This window comes from Pseudophryne corroboree, chromosome 12 (genome assembly GCF_028390025.1).
Source record: "Pseudophryne corroboree isolate aPseCor3 chromosome 12, aPseCor3.hap2, whole genome shotgun sequence".
Classification (NCBI taxonomy): domain Eukaryota; kingdom Metazoa; phylum Chordata; class Amphibia; order Anura; family Myobatrachidae; genus Pseudophryne; species Pseudophryne corroboree.
The window spans coordinates 144,876,723-144,896,752 of NC_086455.1; the positions used below are offsets into that span (position 1 = coordinate 144,876,723).

Here is a 20,030-nt window from a genome sequence, read left to right on the forward strand (position 1 = left end):
AATAATTCTGCTCAATGATGTGTGACTGGATGGTATTACTCGGTCACCCTGTATAGTGAAGGTGGTTCTACAGACTTGGAGTACCTTATACAGAATCCGTAACCTTTCATTTCTGTCTTTTATTAATGACGTGTCCCTGTGTACCACTGCATTACCTCCTGCTGTAGGAGATTTTTCACTGGTTATCACCATGTTCTATCACTGGCACCTTTTACTGCATACTTTTGGGTGGAGATGGCCGTTGATGGTTTTGCGCAGAGATCCGAAGGTCGTCCCGTCCGCCGTCCCCCAGACGCAGGTTGAACTGACATTAACCCTGCCTCCATGCTACTAAGCCCCATCCTGTGCTGTATGTATAGAGTCAAAACCTGTTTATTACCCCCCTCCGTCCACAGATCAGTGGTTGATTTTATCATGGTGACTGATCTGGTTAGCTCAGTGCAGTCTACTACCACTCCCAACCAATGCTAGATTTGACTAGGCCACTGGACAAGGTCAGATATTTCATGCAAACAGGAGAGATTTCAATGCATTATTATCATCGTTCATTTATATGGCGCCACAAGGGTTCTTCAGTGGCGCCAAAGTACATAAATGAGCCAAACAGGAAAACCATGACTTGACCTATATTATCTTGTACTGTAAGTACATGGTATATGACCATTGCTGCATCAGGGGACAGAACACTGAAATAATCATCAGGGTGGCAGAAACCGAGGGATAGGTGCCCTTATAGGGAGTATGGATGAGAAAATAGTCTGAGAGGGAAAAGCACATGAGGGGAGAGGGCCCTGCTATTGAGAGCTTACAATCTAAAGGGGAAGGGGCAAACAGACAGGGGTGACACAGATTGGGTAGTGAGCAAGGAGCAAATTAATGATTAGCAGCAGATTATAATATATCTGATCACAGGGAAAATGCATATTTACAATCTGTGATTACCAAGTAACTAACTGCATATGCCTACACCTGTCTGTTTCATCAGTGGGATAGTTTCCGTTACTAGCTTTATTCATACAAAGTCCAGTTTCTCAGAATCATAGTAACTTACTGTACGTTCAGTACTTTAGTGCAATGTCTGCCTGCAATAATAATATACACGGTGCAATAGAAACACAATAAAGTATTTCTTCCCATTTTGCTGTAGCGATGGTAGATCAGAAAAGTGAGGGGTGTTCCTGAACAGTGACTGGGAGGTAACAGAGGTGGGCAAAAAGCCTCACGGAGATGCTGTGTCTCTATGGGAGTGACGGGGGCGCGTGGCAGCAAGCTGTTGCTGAATCACTGACGTAGGAGGCCATACTCAGACAGAGAAGCTGCACATGCCATTGGGCTGATACACATTTTGATGCTGTGTTTAAAGACACACAGGGGGTCATTCTGAGTCGATCGTAGCTGTGCTAAATTTAGCACAGATATGATCATTCACACTGACATGTGGGGGGAAGCCCAGCACAGGGCTAGTCCGCCCCGCATGTAAGTTATGCCGCCCCCCTCCTCCCCTTCCCCCCCAGAAGTGCAAAGGCATTGCACAGCAGCGATGTCTTTGCACTTCAAGAGTAGCTCCCGGCCAGCGCAGCTTTAGCGTGCTGGCCGGGAGCTACTCCTCGCTCCCCGGCCTGCAGCGGCTGCGTGTGAGGTCACGCAGCCACTGCGGGCCACTCCCTGCACGGTCCGGCCACGCCTGCGTTGGCTGGACCACATCCATGGAACGGCGGACAAATGCCGCCGTTTCGCCCCTTCCCGCCCATCGACCGCCTCTGCCGGTCAATCAGGCAGAGGCGATCGTAGCGCAGTGACTGGCGGCCATGTGCGTGGTTCTGACCCGATCGCTACACTTCGAAAAACTGCAGCGTGCGATTGGGTCAGAATGACCCCCCACAAAGCGGCATCTGTGGACACTGACAGTGGGGGTCTCATTCATTACTTATTCGTGCACACGACTGTACACCAAAGAAGGGGTGTAGTATGGTATGCCGGTGGCCGGGCTCCCATTACATAAAGCCTCAAATGAATCAGCCCCTCAGTTGGATCAATCCTTAGGCCACGCTGTTTGCCGGGGGAAAGAAATGTTTACACTTGCATGTCTTCGTAGCTGTCATAATCATGATCACGTATTTAATCAAAGGAGAACATTTTAAAGCCGTAACAAATATAAAAAGTATTCTGATTGAGTTTCCCCCCCACGCCACATGACCTGAGGCTGTATGATATAATGAAGCAAAACATATCCATGCTATATCTCACAATCTGTGGGTAATTATACTTTGTATCTTACTGTGCTCCGTTTTCCTCATGTTTTCTGTCTCGTTCAGTTTCCAGAATGCGGATTCTATGGGATGTACGACAAGATCCTCTTGTTCCGTCATGACCCAACATCAGAAAACATCCTGCAGCTGGTGAAATCTGAGGCAGACATTCAGGAGGGAGATCTCATTGAAGTGGTGCTGTCAGGTAGGATACCCTCTTATACTGTCTTTGCAGTTGCCTATGCACCTCCAGAAACCAACTATTCAGAATGTTCCGAGAGTCCGATGAAAGGACAAGATGTATTCATCGCTGCTGTTTATATACACTGGCAGGATCAGCAAGTGCCTTCTCCTAAAGTCCCACTGCTTCTCGTGTCAGTGAGGACGGGAACACAGATAGAGTTGGGAAAGAAGGGGGTGATTTTTAAATGCATTCCCAATAAACTGTCCGGCACCTGTTTATTTTTATACATCCTTGCGGGCTTTTTTGTGAATGTAATTACACATTTGCCTCTTCAAGCTCTTGCAGTCATCCTAGCATTAATAATATTCAGGGGTCCAGCAGTTTACAAGGAAACATGGATCCTGCATCTTATACCCCGTTCAGACATAGGACCCGGGAATTTCCCTGCTTCTGACCTGGAATTTTCATCTCTGAAAAATCCCGGGTTTTTGCTGGGACCCCCTTTCACACTAAATCTGAGACCTGGGAAATTCCCGGGTCGACCCCTTTCAGACATAAGCCTGGTCTGCCCTGACAGCCAGGTCAGACCAGGCTACTCTCATGTCACATGTCTTATATACACACACAGACGTCACACTTGTACATTTACACACTTTACACATACACATGTCACACTCAAACACATACATGTAATATATACACACACATGCCAAACTCATATATACACACACACTCACTCACGCACACACTCTCACTCCAACAGGCCGCCTCTCTGTTTTTTGGCTGCGCCGGCTGCTTCAGCTACTCACAGCAGCACGGACTACAGCAGCCGGCGCATGCCCCCTCTTCACTCCGGCCCCCTCCAGGCAGCCCAGCCAATCAGGTGCGACCTGGGAGCAAATTCCCGGGTCGCACCTTTCAGACCTAAGCCGGGTTGGCTTCCCGGTACTTGAGTCCCGGGAAAAACCCTGGTCAATTGCAGGGTTGGCGTCCCGGATCACGTTCCCGGGTCGGTGCCTTCCAGACATACCAAATTCCCGGGTTGATGCGCGTTCATGTCCAAAGTCCCGGGAATTTGGAGCATGTCTGAAAGGGGTATTATTCTCCTTTTCCACTGCCACAATAACATGGGTGATTGCCGGGTCTACCTATGTTGCGGCTCTGTAGAAAAAGGTTCCGGAAAAATTACCCGAGTTCAGTTACCCATGAATCCAAGGGTGCTTTGTAAACTGGTGACCCGTGTCATCTAGCCCGGGTCCCACTAGAACCCTATAGAGAGCGGGCTCACCAGTGCTTGGAGATATCATCACCAAGTGCCAAGGATGACCAGCCAGTAACTTGGGTCCAGCCTGCGGTGTGAATGGTGTTTCAAGCCGCTGTGACATGGCTTGGAACCCATGTTCTATTACCTGGGTTGGATCCGAATTTTAGGTGGAAAAGGGGTATAAGGTTTTATTAAATTAGACGGAACATATTTTTTTTTCTTTTATGCAGTAAACTGATTATTAGAAGTTTTTATTGGATATGGAAAAGGCCCGTTTTTAGCCCTGCGGAATCAGCTAACTTTCTTTTTTTTGTTTACCATTAGCGTTACGTAGATTTCAATTAAAAATAAAAACAAATAAGAGAAGAACAAACTTCATGTAAAGTGTGGAAATAACTGGTGCATTAATGTTCTGCTACACAGTGTTAACTTGCATGCATGTTTACATTGATTCCTAAAGGCTCTTTTTAGGTTTGTTATGATGCTGTCAACATTGGATCAATGATGTAGCCTCTGGGCTTTGTCACAGCGCTCGCTTTGCATGGTTCGGAGACCACTGTAATGTTTAAATTTCCTATCATGCTGCAAGCTCTGTGAAAGCAGAGAGACACAATGCTCTTCTGTGTGTTTCTGGTTCTTTGAAGAGCGAAGCCTTTAATAGAAGTGGAAAGATTGAAATTGAGATCAAGCAGCGTTTGATTTACATATGAATAATACTAGACCTAAATATGTACAGCAAGTTATTTGCCTTTATTTATGTTTATATTTATATACAGGTCTATCTATCCATATGCCCTCTCCCCCTCCATACGGTGCTCCTTCTTCAATGTGCAGAGAACCTCACCTGAGATTACACAGTCATACATTCCCCTCACCTGCTGGCTTTTATTACGTGTTATTGATCTTATTGTTCCTTTGTGTGGAGAATTCTGTTTATGCCCACTGCTTGCGTATCTCTTCTAGAGCGCCACAGACCATACCCGTATTTCTGCTATTTGATTATGCACATAGCTTTGCAGAATGTTATTTAGAATTAAACAACTGAGGGGCAGATGTATTAACCTGGAGAAGGCATAAGGAAGTGATAAAACAGTGATATGTGCAAGGTGATAAAGGCACCAGCCAATCAGCTACAATATGTAAATTAACAGTTAGGAGCTGATTGGCTGGTGTGTTTATCACCTTGCACATATCACTGGTTTATCGCTTCCTTATGCCTTCTCCAGGTTAATACATCTGCCCCCTGAGTACTTTCTTATCCAGTATTTGTACCTATTTTATTTTCCACAGTACAGAGAACTTGCTCACCTAAGACGAGACGGGCATCTGGCCAGTAGTACATAATCATGGAAATTGTATATGTGCCGCCCAGTTTCACTTGAAAACTATTCCTTCAACTTAACAGGACCTGTAAGAGCAAACCTACAAATTGCCATTTGTGATTATATCTTTATTATGGGCGGCTCTGTCAAAATGACACATCCACTTTTGATGCCTCTTCCATGTATAGCGATCCCAAAAACGTAACCTGTTGGATGGGGCAGCGTGAACTATTATTATATGATGACTGGCTGTTAATAACGGGTCATTAGTCCCTGAGTGCGTGACAGATCTGCCAAGATGCATCTGTCCTTCCCAAATCATAGGGTTCAATGTTCCCTCAGTCTCCCTGTCACCACACTGGTGGGGAGCTGCTAAAATGGTGAGTAAAGGGGGGGTACACACGGAGAGATTTCTGCAAGAGATGTGTGCTGAGCGATTTAGCGTAGGCTATGTCCCTTGAACATCCTGGTGTCTAGATCGCTCATACACGTTAAAAAAAAAAAAGTACCAGGCAGAGGCGGGCGAGTGGTGGGTGACGTCAATTGCTGTCGCTCATTCCTGTACACGAGTGATTTCACGTTTTGTGCTAACTAGATTTTGACTGCATGCAGGCCAATCTAGAGCTGGGGCCGCGCATCACTTTCGGTATGGGGTATACACACGGAGCGATGTGTGCTTAATTTCTAAGCAATCTATTCAGATTGCTTAGAAATGAAGCACAAATCGCTCCGTGTGTACCCTCCTTAAGTTGTGTACGTACTTTGTATAGGTATTTCTTTCGAATAAACAGACTGGATTGTGATACAACCTACACTGTCACACCCAATACACCCAGGGGCTGCCGCAGTGTTGCACGCAAGCTTATCTGCTGCACGCATCTGGTGTGTCTCTGCGTGGCGCATTGCTCTGGAACCAAGCACGCACAACTACAGCGGGGATGTAGGGTCATTCACTTCTGTCACACATCCACTCGTGACTCCGTAGGCAAAACTGGGCTGTAATGGAGCACGCTCACATGGGCTAAGTTGCGAGAGCATGTTGATGAAACTACGTGCTATGCAGAGTGGTGCGTACCCATACATTTTCAGAGATGTATGTAAACCTGAGGGTTTACATACCACTCCGATGGTAGGGGACATGTGCATACGCAGGACCTGTTCTGCACATGTGCAGAACAGGTCCTGCATTATCATACAGAGGTCCCCCTAAGCCACAGCCTGATTAACAGGCTGCCAGTGTTTGAGATGGGGTGGCATTTGTAGCTGGACAGCATTCCCGAAAACGGGGGCATGACTCCCCTCACTTCCTGGGAGTGGCAAAGCCAGGGCCTGCGTCTTACAAAGCAGAGTTCTTGGTCCCAGCAGCGTGCCCAGCCATCCTGCATAGCATAGGCGTTACTCAGACGGCCACTGTTAACGCAAGTGATCCGATGGGCACAGCTGCCGGTGCCTACTGCTGCTTTCTGCATGTTTCCATAGAGCAGCGGCGTTGCGTCTCTAAATCAGGCCCAGTGTACGGACCAGCTTGTCTCACCCTGTAAGTATTTGTGTTTTACAGTTTGTGTGATCAGTAGTTCAGGCAGCTGCAGGCAAATCCTGAAAGCCAACAGAGGCCGTGCAGGGATTACTGCGTTACTGGCCCAGAATAAACGCCTCAGAGTTGCACTTGAATTCGTCTTTGTGTGTTGGCGTCTATGAAGGAGGCTCCAGTAATTTTTGAAGTATTCTGATACGGTACAGGCAAGTGCTGCTGGCACTGTGACCAAGTAATGGGGTCACACAGTCCAGCAGTAGCTTGAATGAATGAGGTCAGTGACTTTATGCTGAAACGCGCTTCAGTCACAGTCTTCATGCTAATTAAAGCAGAGGAAACGGCCAGTGTTTAATTACTGTGGTGTTTTAAGTTTATGCCTACAGCCTGTAAAACAAAAGAATTTCCCTGCCAGCCAAGGGCGCATTCACCTCTGTATTTTAATGTCGTGTTTATACATAGCTGTGTACTGAACTCATCCTGTACGTTGAGGAAATGTTTCTTCTTTTTTTTTATTTTTTCAAAGGTTTCATCTTAAGCAGCGGTTCTCATTCCCAACCCTCAATTACCCCCTACAGGTCATGCTCTAAGGATCTGCCCATGGAAGCAGGTGTGCTAATTACTGACCCAGCAATAACTCACCTGTGCATGATTAAAACCCCTTTCACATCGCAAAAATAACACAGGATCGACCCGACATATTGCCGGGTTGACACGGGGTCACTGCGATGTGAAAGGGGCCATGGAGAATTACCGGGTCGCCTGACCCAGTAATACCCCTTTGACATTTCCAATGCCGGATCCCACCCGGGAATTAGAAACGGGTCCTTCCTGGGTGGGATCCGGCATTGGAGACTCTCCTACCCTTTCTGCTGGCTTCCAGACCCAGCATAATGCCGGGTCGGTTGCCATAGCGGTGGGGGGCGGAGCCGGCAGCAGAGGTGGTGCTGGGAGATTAGCTCATCTCAGCGCCGCCTTTCCCTATCTTGTAAACGGGTCCCGGATCGTCTCGACCCGGGAATCCGTTTACAGAGCCACTGACCCGGTATTCAACCCGGGAATAACACTACTTATAACCTGGGTTGAATTACCGGGTCAGGCGACGCGGGAAATCCGACACGGCGCTTTCACCCCGCACACTGACCCGTGTCGACCCGGCAATATGCCGGGTCGATACCTGGTTATTTGTGCGGTGTGAAAGGGGTATTATTCAACCTGGGTTATAAGAAGGGTTATTCCTGGGTTGAATACCGGGTCAGTGGCAGTGTAAACGGATTTCCGGGTTGATGGGACCCGTTCACTCGGGAAGCCTGCCGTTAGGGTCCAATGCTGAATCCCACCCAGGAAGGACCCGTTTCCAATTCGCGGGTGGGATCCGGCATTGGAGATGTGAAAGGGGTTTAAATAGATCACAAACCATGATTACTTCGAGGATTGGGGTTGGGAACCCAGAATTTAAAAATCTCTGCGCACGTTGGGGCCGATTGGTTTTTTGGGCGCCCACCGGTCTATTCATTTGTTGCCCCTGTTGGATGCGCATGCCCCGTATCAGGGGCTGGCTGGCAACTTTCAGCCTGGGGGGCAGACTTAAGCAAGTGGCCCAGTTTTTCTCAGGGAATCTGCAGTCATGTGGCCCTGGAACACCTAACTTGCACCCTGCCCCCCTGCCCAGCCAACCCCTGCCCCGTATGTATGTGCATCAGTAAAGTGTTTAGCCACGCAAAGCAACCAAACCCATCTAAAGTACAGGTTAGGGCGCTCAAACCAGAGTTTATGCACATTTCAGCTCGTACCTAAGGAGGCTGCAATCTGAAATGTGTCTCCCCGGCTGCATGTATTTCGGAATAGAGCAACAATCGAATTGCTCCATTGGGCGCCATCTAGTGGCACCTTGGAATACACAACCACTTCACAATGCATGCACCAGTGCCTACTTTTTTAATGTACAGTGTCTAACCCTTGTCTTCCTTATTTCAGAACAGCTGTAGATCAGAGTAAAGGTGTTACTAGTTTATTTTTAAGTACTGTGAATATTAAACCATAATTGTATATATTTTATTTTCTCATACGTCCTAGAGGATGCTGGGGACTCCAAAAGGACCATGGGGTATAGACGGGATCCACAGGAGACATGGGCACTTTAAGACTTTAAAAGGGGTGTGAACTGGCTCCTCCCTCTATGCCCCTCCTCCAGAATCCAGTTAGATTCTGTGCCCAGAGAGACTGGTCACACACTGAGGAGCTCTCCTGAGTTTCTCAGAAAATACTTTGTTAGGTTTATTATTTTCAGGGAGCACTGCTGGCAACAGGCACCCTGCTTCGTGGGACTGAGGGGAGAGAAGCAGACCTACTTCTGTGAGTTAAAGGCTCTGCTTCTTACTGGACGCCATTAGCTCCTGAGGGTCTGATCACTTGGTATAGCCTAGCTGCTCGTTCCCGGAGCCGCACCGTCGTCCCCCTCACAGAGCCAGACGAAAGAAGCCGGGTGAGTAACCGAAGCAAATAAGACTTCAGTTAAGACGGCAGAAGACTTCACTGTCTCGGAGGTACTGCGCAGCGGTTGCTCTGCGCGCCATTGCTCCCACACATAAGCGGCACTACATGGGTGCAGGGCGCAGGGGGGGCACCGTGGGCAGCAATAAACCTCTGTTTACACCTGGCAATAAGGGTATACAGTACATAGGCACTGTATACAGACCCCCGCCAGTATAAAAAATAGCGGGACTTAAGCGCGCCATTAAGGGGGCGTGGCTTTTCCCTTACAGCTTTAACCAGCGCCATTTTCTCCTTACAGAGACGCTGGCCCTGCCATAGCACTGCTGAACAGGTCACAGTGGAAAACGGGGGCGGGGGGGGGACACGCAGTGTTTTAGTGCAATATATGTGAAAAGTAAAGCACAATAGATAGGGAGCATGGTGTAAAAGAGCTGGTAAACGTCTTCTGTGTATCCCTGACACAAAATAGTCAGTGTAATGTCGGTGGGTGTTTAATACATGTGTGTCGGCATGTCTGAGGCACCGCCGACGCCTGATGGTACTTGGTTCATGTAAATAAGTGTCCACATGTCAGTAGATGTATGTTTTTCCAAAGCGAAAACTATATGGGAGACACAGACGTGGGTGGGTGACCCTGTCGGCACCAACAAATCTGACTGGGTAAACATTGACAAAGCTATACCTGTGTATGTGTGTATATATATATATATATATATATATATATATATATATATATTTCCCTCAGACCCCTCGGGGTCGCAAAAAAGAAATGTTAATTTGCCCAGTTACTACTCCCTGATATCGACACGAATACTATTTCTTATGTCGACCATAATGTTTCCTGATTAGATAAAAAAAAAAATCAGCATTCAGTACGTTTCATACACATTAAGAACGTATTAACGTCACTAGGGACCCTGCTGTTCCTGACAAAATATATATATATAGATAGATATATATATAGATAGATATATATATATATATATATATATAGATATTATATAGATATATATATATATGTGTGTGTGTGTGTGCATGTGTATTTAAATGTGCATAAGGGTTTATAATGAATGCTGAAGTAAAGTTATTCCTTTTCATGTGCTGGTCGCTCTGTTGAAAAAACTCTAGGTCAGCCGTGACCAGATGGTTTCAAATCCTCACGAGGAGGCCGAGTGTTTATTCTTTTCCCGCCGTGGATAGAATACAGTGAGAGTCAACCCCTGTCCTGCACGTGGCCCTGTCACAGAGGATCGTATACAGGAAGCTAAGTGATATTTTAATTTTATACGTTGATTATACTTGCATTACATGCGCATGGGGGAGTGCTTGTGTTCAGAAATGGTCGGTTACTTTGTCATCCGATATAATTACCCTGGGGAGAGATGGGATACTCCTTAAAGTTGGGTCATATCTAGAACAGTGTAGCACACTACCGTGCGACTACAAGGGATTTGGAACTTTTGGGTTCGCGAGCCAATTCCATGGCGGTCTTGGCTAGGAGGGCGTTGTGGATTCACCAAGGGGATGCTGGGTCTGACTCCCAGAAGAAGCGGAGTCTCTTCCCTATGAAGGTGAATCCTGGTTTGGTGATGGCTTTGTTAATATGCTCGCGGCAGATACCACTGGTAAGTCTACCTTCTTACCCTAGGATACCTCACTACGGTTGGGGACGCATTATTGTAGGATGCAGTCATTTCGACCGAATGGATAAGGATTCCCTTTTCTTTACCGGTAAAGGAAGGTTAAAAGAGGTAGGAGGTCAGCTACCTTTTTTTCAAGTTCACAGGCAGAACTCGCCCTATGTTTTCTGTCACGTCCACCGCAGGACGTTGGGTCTATCTTGCGGGAGCCCACACCGGTGGGACCACGTCTAGAACTCTTCAGTTAGCCCTGGAAAAGACATGGATCAGTGAGTTAAGGATAGAGTCCCTAGTGGGACATACGGGAGTTTTTCCAGACGTTTCCCCTCATTGATTTTTTCAAATAGACTTTACCGATTCTCCTCTGGACAGAGATGTGGTGAGTGACACAATACAAGAGTTGTGTCAGGATCAGGTCATTGTCCTGCTGTCCCGGTTAAAAAAAAAAAAAAAAGAGGAGAAGCTGCCGTTCAAGCTTTTTCGTGCTTCCGAGGCCGGACGGCTTGGTCAGACCAAATCCTATATCTGAAATCTCAAATCTCCTACTTAAAATCCATGAGGGATTCTCTCATGGCAGGTTTCTCTACTCTGAAAATGGAGAAAGGAGGCCTAATTACGGTTTCTTTCGCATTAGGCTTACCTGAGGTTTGCGATTCAGGATTGTCGTTACCAATCCGCCAGAGTGATGGTGGTATGATGGGTTTCCTTCGATAGTAAGGAGATATAATTATTCTGTACTGGATCGCTCTCCGGATTACGGAGGGATCAAGAAGCCAAATGGTGAAAAACGTTGTTTCTCCCTGACAGTTCTTCGACAGCAGAAGTTGGCAAAATCATTGTTGGTTCCAACGATGCGGTGGTTGGCTTGGGAAATATTTGCTTCCAGTAAAAAAAAAAAAAGCTCTGAAGATTCAGAGTCTGGTCAGACCTGCAACAGGGTCAATCCTTCAATACATTCAGTTACTGGAAAAGAGGGTTGCGGCCTACGAGGCCATTCAGTGGGCAGCTTGCATGCCAGAGTGTTAGCGGGACCTGTTGGACAAGTGGTCTGGTTCCCACCTGGGATAATCATGGTTTCAAGACCAGAATATCACTCCTGGGGTAGCGGCGCAATTCTCACCGAGGACAAGGGTCAAGTTAGGATACTTGTCACCACGATAACGGTCTGGAGTAAAGGGCCGTTTATAACGGTTTTCTAAGAACGGAGAAGAAATGGCAGAAGCCAGAAAGCTTTGTCGCTGGGCGACAAAAACGTTTACGCGTTCTGCCAGATATGTTCGTTCCAAGAGTGGACAACGGGGAAGCAAACTTCCTCGGCGGACACGTTCTCCAGCCAGGAGGGTGGAGTCTTCATAAAGCGAATGTCACAGAAGTGACAAGTTTTGGGGAATTCCACAAATAGACAAGATGGCGTCTCGCCTCGACAAGAAACTTCAGAGATATTGTTCCAGGTCGAGGGTCACTCAAGTGATAGCGGTGGACGCCCTAGTGACACCGTGGGTTTTTCGGTCGGTCTTTGTGTTCCCTCCACTTCCACTCTTTACAAAGATGCTAAAAGATCATACGAAGAACAAAGGTTCAGGTGATCCTCATTCTTCCAGACTGGTCACGGAGGGCTGGAATCCGGATCTTCAGGAAATACTCATAGGAGTACTCTGACCTCTTCCTCTGAGGGAGGATCTGTTACAGCAGGGGCCGTGTGTGTTCTAAGACGTACCGCGGTTTCCATTGACGGCCTAAGGGTTGACCGCCGGATCCCAACCTGAAGGGGTATTCCCAGTGAAGTCATCCCTACTCTTCTTCAGGCAGAAAAGAAGTAACATTACAACATTACCGCCATTTGTGGAGAAAGTATGTGTCTTGGTGTGAATCCAAGAAAGTTCCTTCGGAAGTATTCCAGTTGGGTCGTTTTCTACATTCTTTTCTTACAAGATCGTGTGGATGCGGGTCTTAAGTTGGGCTCGATTTAAGGTTCAGTTTTCAGCCTTATCGGGTTTCTTCCTACAACAATTAGCCTCCTTTCCAGAGGTCCAAACTTTCGTTAAAGGAGTGTTGCACATCCATCTTCCCTTGTGTCCCTGTGGCAACATGGGATCTTACCGTGGTGTTGCTGTTCCTACAATTTCATTGGTTGAATTGTTCAATAAGGTTGAGTGGAAATTCCTCACTTGGAAAGTGGTCATGCGGTTGGCTTTGGCATCCGCAAGGCGGGTGTCTGAATTAGCGGTTTGTCTCACAAGAGCCCTCTTTTTTAATCTTCCATGAAGATAGAGCAGAGTTGAGAACTCGTCTAAACTTTCTGCCAAAAGTGGTTTCATCGCTTCACATGAACCAACCTAGTGTGGTGCCGGTGGCTACTGACGCCTGGGCGACATCGAAATATCTCGATGTGGTCTAAGTTTTTAAAACTCTATGTTGCCAGAATGGCTCAGATTAGGAAAACTGACGCTCTGTTTATCCTGTATGTTCTCAACGAGATTGGGGTTCCTGCTGCCAAGCAGACTATTCCACGCTGGATCTGTGATACGATTCAGCAGGCTCATTCTACGGCTGGATTGCCATTACCGAAATCAGTGTAGGCCCATTCTACCAGAAAGGTGGGCGCGTTCTGGGCGGCTGCCCGAGGGGTCTTGGTATTACAGCTTTGCCGAGCGGCTCCTTGGTCGGGTTCAAACACCTTTGCGATGGTTACAAGTTTGATACCCTGGCTGATGAGGACCTCACGTTGGTCAATCGGTGCTGCAGAGTCGTCCGCACTCACCCGCCCGTTCTAGAGCTTTGGTATAAACCCCATGGTCCTTTTGGAGTCCCCAGCATCCTCTAGGACGTATGAGAAAATAGGATTTTAATACCTACCGGTAAATCCTTTTCTCTTAGTCCGTAGAGGATGCTGGGCGCCCGTCCCAGTGCGTACTGTATCTGCAGTTATTAGTTTTGGTTACACACATGCTGTGCTTCTTTTCAGTCGGCCTGTTGGTGACGTTATTCATGCCGTGGCATACATTATGCTATTATTGGTTGTGTTACGTTTTCTGGCAGCATATTGCTGCATATTCTTCATGCCGTCAGCTGGTGTTCTATTGAATGCCACGTTCTGCAGCATGCTGGAGGCGTGAGCTGGTTTGACGCTCACCGTGGTTTAAATGATAAATTCTTTCCTCGAAATGTCCGTCTCCCTGGGCACAGTTCTATAACTGGAGTCTGGAGGAGGGGCATAGAGGGAGGAGCCAGTTCACACCCCTTTTAAAGTCTTAAAGTGCCCATGTCTCCTGCGGATCCCGTCTATACCCCATGGTCCTTTTGGAGTACCCAGCATCCTCTACGGACTAAGAAAAAAGGATTTACCGTTAGGTATTAAAATCCTATTATCCTTTATATGGCGCCACAAGGGTTCCGCAGCGTCCAGTTACAGAGTACAAAAATAATCAAAACAGGAAAACCGCAACTTACAGTTTAAGACAATATAGGACAAGTACAGGGTAAATAAACATAGCTACATCAGCAGATGACACTGCAATAAGTATCAGGTGGCAGAAAACCGCTGGATTTGGTGTAGTTAAAGATTTGGTGCAGTTCAGATATTTAGGAGTCTATTCATGAAGCAGTGAAAAGAGTGGAGAAGTGAGCCTGTGGTGAAGTTGCCCATGGCAACCAATCAGCTGCTTCGTACAATTGTATAGTACAGTATGCAAATTATAAATGTTACTTCAATGCTGATTGGTTACCATGGGCAACTTCTCCACTGGCTCACTTCTCCACACTTTTCACTGCTTCATGAAACGACCCCTTAGTGTGTTTTAACTGTTTATATATTACCATTTTTGAAAATAGTGTCAAAATATTCATCAGCAACACTTTTTTACTTATTTATTTATTTATTAACAGTTTCTTATATAGTGCAGCAAATTCCGTTGCCCTTTACAATTGGAAATAATGATATAACAAAACAATGATATAACAAAACTGGGTAATAACATACAGTCTCAGAGGTGGGAAGGCCGAGCTCGCAAGCTTACAATCTATAGGAAAATAGGCATGGCTACACAAGGATAGGCGCTATCTATTGCAGAGTTGTCCACCAGATTGCAAAGGTTCTTGGTGGGCTGTATGATATGGTCATACAGCAATGATGAACCGGGGTCGAGAGGAAGAATGAGAAGACATGTGAGTATATGTGTGGACTGTGCAGAGTGGATGCAGTTTGATAAGAAAGGTTATGAAAGTTATGTGGGCGGTTCTGGAATTTGATACGCTTGCCTGAAGAGGTGAGTTTTCAGGGAATGCTTGAAGGTTTGGAGACTAGAGGAGAGTCTTATTGTGCGTGGGAGGGCATTCCACAGAGTGGGTGCAGCCCGATGAAAGTCCTGCAGTCGTGAGTGGGAGCGAGTAATGAGTGTGGATGAGAGACGCAGATCTTGTGAAGAGCGAAGAGGTCTGGTTGGGAGATATTTTTTAAAATGTATGTTGGTGTAGTTTGGTTAATGGCCTTGTGTGTGAGTAAAAGTATTTTATATTGAATACGGTAGAATACAGGTAACCAATGGAGGGACTGACAGAGCGGATCTCCAGACGACGAACGTCTAGCGAGGAATATTAGCCTCGCAGCTGCATTCAGAATGGATTGTAATGGTGAGAGTCTCGTTTTTGGAAGAGACTATTGCAATAATCAATGCAGGAGATAATGAGAGCATGGATTAGGTTTTAGCAGTGTCTTGTGTAAGGTATGGTCGTGTTTTTACTTTCACACACATTTCTCTGACGTCCTAAGTGGATGCTGGGGACTCCATCAGGACCATGGGGGATTAGCGGCTCCGCAGGAGACAGGGCACAAAAGTAAAAGCTTTAGGATCAGGTGGTGTGCACTGGCTCCTCCCCCCATGACCCCCTCCCAAGCCTCAGTTAGATTTTTGTGCCCGGCCGAGAAGGGTGCAATCTAGGTGGCTCTCCTAAAGAGCTGCTTAGAGTAAAAGTTTGTTAGGTTTTTTATTTTCAGTGAGTCCTGCTGGCAACAGGCTCACTGCTACGAGGGACTTAGGGGAGAGAAGTGAACTCACCTGCGTGCAGGATGGATTGGCTTCTTAGGCTACTGGACACCATTAGCTCCAGAGGGAGTCGGAACACAGGTCTCACCCTCGTCCCGGAGCCGCGCCGCCGACCCCCCTTGCAGATGCCGAAAAGTGAAGGTCCAGAAACGGCGGCAGAAGACTCTTCAGTCTTCATAAGGTAGCGCACAGCACTGCAGCTGTGCGCCATTGTTGTCAGCACACTTCATAGCAGCGGTCACTGAGGGTGCAGGGCGCTGGGGGGGGGCGCCCTGGGCAGCAATGATAGTACCTTATTCTGGCTAAAAATACATCACATATAGCCCCTGGGGGCTATATGGATGTATTTAACCCCTGCCAGGTCTCAGAAAAACGGGAGAAGAAGCCAGCCGAAAAGGGGGCGGGGCCTATTCTCCTCAGCACACAGCGCCATTTTCCCTCACAGAAATGCTGGTGGGAAGGCTCCCAGGCTCTCCCCTGCACTGCACTACAGAAACAGGGTTAAAACAGAGAGGGGGGGCACTTATTTGGCGATATGTATATATATATTAAAATGCTATAAGGGAAAAACACTTATATAAAGGTTGTCCCTGTATAATTATAGCGTTTTTGGTGTGTGCTGGCAAACTCTCCCTCTGTCTCCCCAAAGGGCTAGTGGGGTCCTGTCCTCTATCAGAGCATTCCCTGTGTGTGTGCTGTGTGTCGGTACGTGTTTGTCGACATGTATGAGGACGATGTTGGTGAGGAGGCGGAGCAATTGCCTGAAATGGTGATGTCACTCTCTAGGGAGTCGACACCGGAATGGATGGCTTATTTAAGGAATTACGTGATAATGTCAACACGCTGCAAGGTCGGTTGACGACATGAGACGGCCGGCAAACAAATTAGTACCTGTCCAGGCGTCTCAAACACCGTCAGGGGCTGTAAAACGCTCATTTACCTCAGTCGGTCGACACAGACACAGACACGGACACTGACTCCAGTGTCGACGGTGAAGAAACAAACGTATTTTCCTTTAGGGCCACACGTTACATGTTAAGGGCAATGAAGGAGGTGTTACATATTTCTGACACTACAAGTACCACAAGAAGGGTATTATGTGGGGTGTGAAAAAACTACCTGTAGTTTTTCCTGAATCAGATAAATTAAATGAAGTGTGTGATGATGCGTGGGTTTCCCCCGATAGAAAATTATTGGCGGTATACCCTTTCCCGCCAGAAGTTAGGGCGCGTTGGGAAACACCCTTTAGGGTGGATAAGGCGCTCACACGCTTATCAAAACAAGTGGCGGTACCGTCTCCAGATAGGGCCGCCCTCAAGGAGCCAGCTGAGAGGCTGGAAAATATCCTAAAAAGGTATATACACACATACTGGTGTTATACTGCGACCAGCGATCGCCTCAGCCTGGATGTGCAGCGCTGGGGTGGCTTGGTCGGATTCCCTGACTGAAAATATTGATACCCTTGACAGGGACAGTATTTTATTGACTATAGAGCATTTAAAGGATGCATTTCTATATATGCGAGATGCACAGAGGGATATTTGCACTCTGGCATCAAGAGTAAGTGCGATGTCCATATCTGCCAGAAGATGTTTATGGACACGACAGTGGTCAGGTGATGCAGATTCCAAACGGCACATGGAAGTATTGCCGTATAAAGGGGAGGAGTTATTTGGGGTCGGTCCATCGGACCTGGTGGCCTCGGCAACAGCTGGAAAATCCACCTTTTTTGCCCCAAATCACATCTCAGCATAAAAAGACACCGTCTTTTCAGCCTCAGTCCTTTCGTCCCCATAAGGGCAAGCGGGCAAAAGGCCAGTCATATCTGCCCAGGGATAGAGGAAAGGGAAGAAGACTGCAGCAGGCAGCCCATTCCCAGGAACAGAAGCCCTCCACAGCTTCTGCCAAGTCCTCAGCATGGCGCTGGGGCCGTACAAGCGGACTCAAGTGCGGTGGGGGGTCATCTCAAGAGTTTCAGCGCGTAGTGGGCTCACTCGCAAGTGGACCCCTGGATCCTACAAGTAGTATCCCAGGGGTACAGACTGGAAGTTCGAGACGTCTCCCCCTCGCAGGCTCCTGATGTCTGCTTTACCAACGTCTTCCTCCGACAGGGAGGCAGTATTGGAAACAATTCACAAGCTGTATTCCCAGCAGGTGATAATCAAAGTACCCCTCCTACAACAAGGAAAGGGCTATTATTCCACACTATATTGTGGTACTGAAGCCAGACGGCTCGGTGAGACCTATTCTAAATGGGAAATCTTTGAACATTTACATACAAAGGTTCAAATCAAGATGGAGTCACTCAGAGCAGTGATAGCGAACCAGGAAGAAGGGGACTATATGGTGTCCCTGGACATCAAGGATGCTTACCTCCATGTCCCAAATTGCCCTTCTCACCAAGGGTACCTCAGGTTCGTGGTACGGAACTGTCACTATCAGTTTCAGACGCTGCCGTTTGGATTGTCCACGGCACCCCGGGTCTTTACCAAAGTAATGGCCGAAATGATGATTCTTCTTCAAAGAAAAGGCGTCTTAATTATCCCTTACTTGGACGATCTCCTGATAAGGGCAAGGTCCAGAGAACAGTTGGAAGTCGGAGTAGCACTATCTCAAGTAGTTCTACGACGGCACGGGTGGATTCTAAATATCCAAAATCGCAGCCGTTTCCGACGACACGTCTGCTGTTCCTAGGGATGGTTCTGGACACAGTCCAGAAAAAGGTGTTTCTCCCGGAGGAGAAAGCCAGGGAGTTATCCGAGCTAGTCAGGGACCTCCTAAAACCAGGAAAAGTGTCAGTACATCATTGCACAAGAGTCCTGGGAAAAATGGTGGCTTATTACGAAGCGATTCCATTCGGCAGATTCCACGCAAGAACTTTTCAGTGGGATCTGCTGGACAAATGGTCCGGATCGCATTTTCAGATGCATCAGCGGATAACCCTATCTCCAAGGACAAGGGTGTCTCTCCTGTGGTGGTTACAGAGTGCTCATCTTCTAGAGGGCCACAGATTCGGCATTCAGGATTGGATGCTGGTGACCACGGAGGCCAGCCTGAGAGGCTGGGGAGCAGTCACACAGGGAAAAAATTTCCAGGGAGTGTGATCAAGTCTGGAGATTTTTCTCCACATAAATATACTGGAGCTAAGGGCAATTTACAATGCTCTAAGCTTAGCAAGACCTCTGCTTCAAGGTCAGCCGGTATTGATCCAGTGGGACAACATCACGGCAGTCGCCCACGTAAACAGACAGGGCGGCACAAGAAGCAGGAGGGCAATGACAGAAACTGCAAGGATTTTTCGCTGGGCGGAAAATCATGTGATAGCACTGTCAGCAGTGTTCATTCCGGGAGTGGACAACTGGGAAGCAGACTTCCTCAGCAGGCACAACCTCCACCCGGGAGAGTGGGGACTTCATCGGGAAGTCTTCCACATGATTGTGAACCGTTGGAAAAGACCAAAGGTGGACATGATGGCGTCCCGCCTGAACAAAAAACTGGACAAGTATTGCGCCAGGTCAAAAGACCCTCAGGCAATAGCTGTGGACGTTCTGGTAACACCGTGGGTGTACCAGTCGGTGTATGTCTTCCCTCCTCTGCTTCTCATACCCAAGGTATTGAGAATTATAAGACGTAGAGGAGTAAGAACTATACTCGTGGCTCCGGATTGGCCAAGAAGGACTTGGTACCCGGAACTTCAAGAGATGCTCACAGAGGACTCATGGCCTCTGCCGCTAAGAAGGGACTTGCTTCAGCAAGTACCATGTCTGTTCCAAGACTTACCGCGGCTGCGTTTGACGGCATGGCGGTTGAACGCCGGATCCTAAGGGAAAAAGGCATTCCGGAAGAGGTCATTCCTACCCTGGTCAAAGCCAGGAAGGAGGTGACCGCACAACATTATCACCACATGTGGCGAAAATATGTTGCGTGGTGTGAGGCCAGGAAGGCCCCATGAAGAAATTTCAACTCGGTCGTTTCCTGCATTTCCTGCAAACAGGAGTGTCTAGGGGCCTCAAATTGGGGTCCATTAGGGTTCAAATTTCGGCCCTGTCGATTTTCTTCCAGAAAGAATTGGCTTCAGTTCCTGAAGTCCAGAAGTTTGTCAAGGGAGTACTGCATATACAACCCCCTTTTGTGCCTCCAGTGGCACTGTGGGATCTCAACGTAGTTCTGGGATTCCTAAAATCACATTGGTTTAAACCGCTCAAATCTGTGGATTTGAAATATCTCACAGGGAAAGTGACCATGCTGTTGGCCCTGGCCTCAGCCAGGCGAGTGTCAGAATTGGCGGCGTTTGTCTCAAAA

The 20,030-nt window shown here is 47.5% G+C and overlaps 1 protein-coding gene across 3 annotated transcripts in view; it reads left to right on the forward strand.

Moving 5' to 3' along the window:
• Positions 1-20,030, forward strand: part of PRKD1 (protein kinase D1) — a 227,178-nt gene that overhangs the window by 133,696 nt on the left and 73,452 nt on the right. For all 3 annotated transcript variants that reach the window (XM_063948154.1, XM_063948155.1, XM_063948156.1), the window contains exon 2: positions 2,316-2,454. In XM_063948154.1, the coding sequence (XP_063804224.1) occupies positions 2,316-2,454 (139 nt within the window). The remainder of the gene's footprint in view (positions 1-2,315; positions 2,455-20,030) is intronic.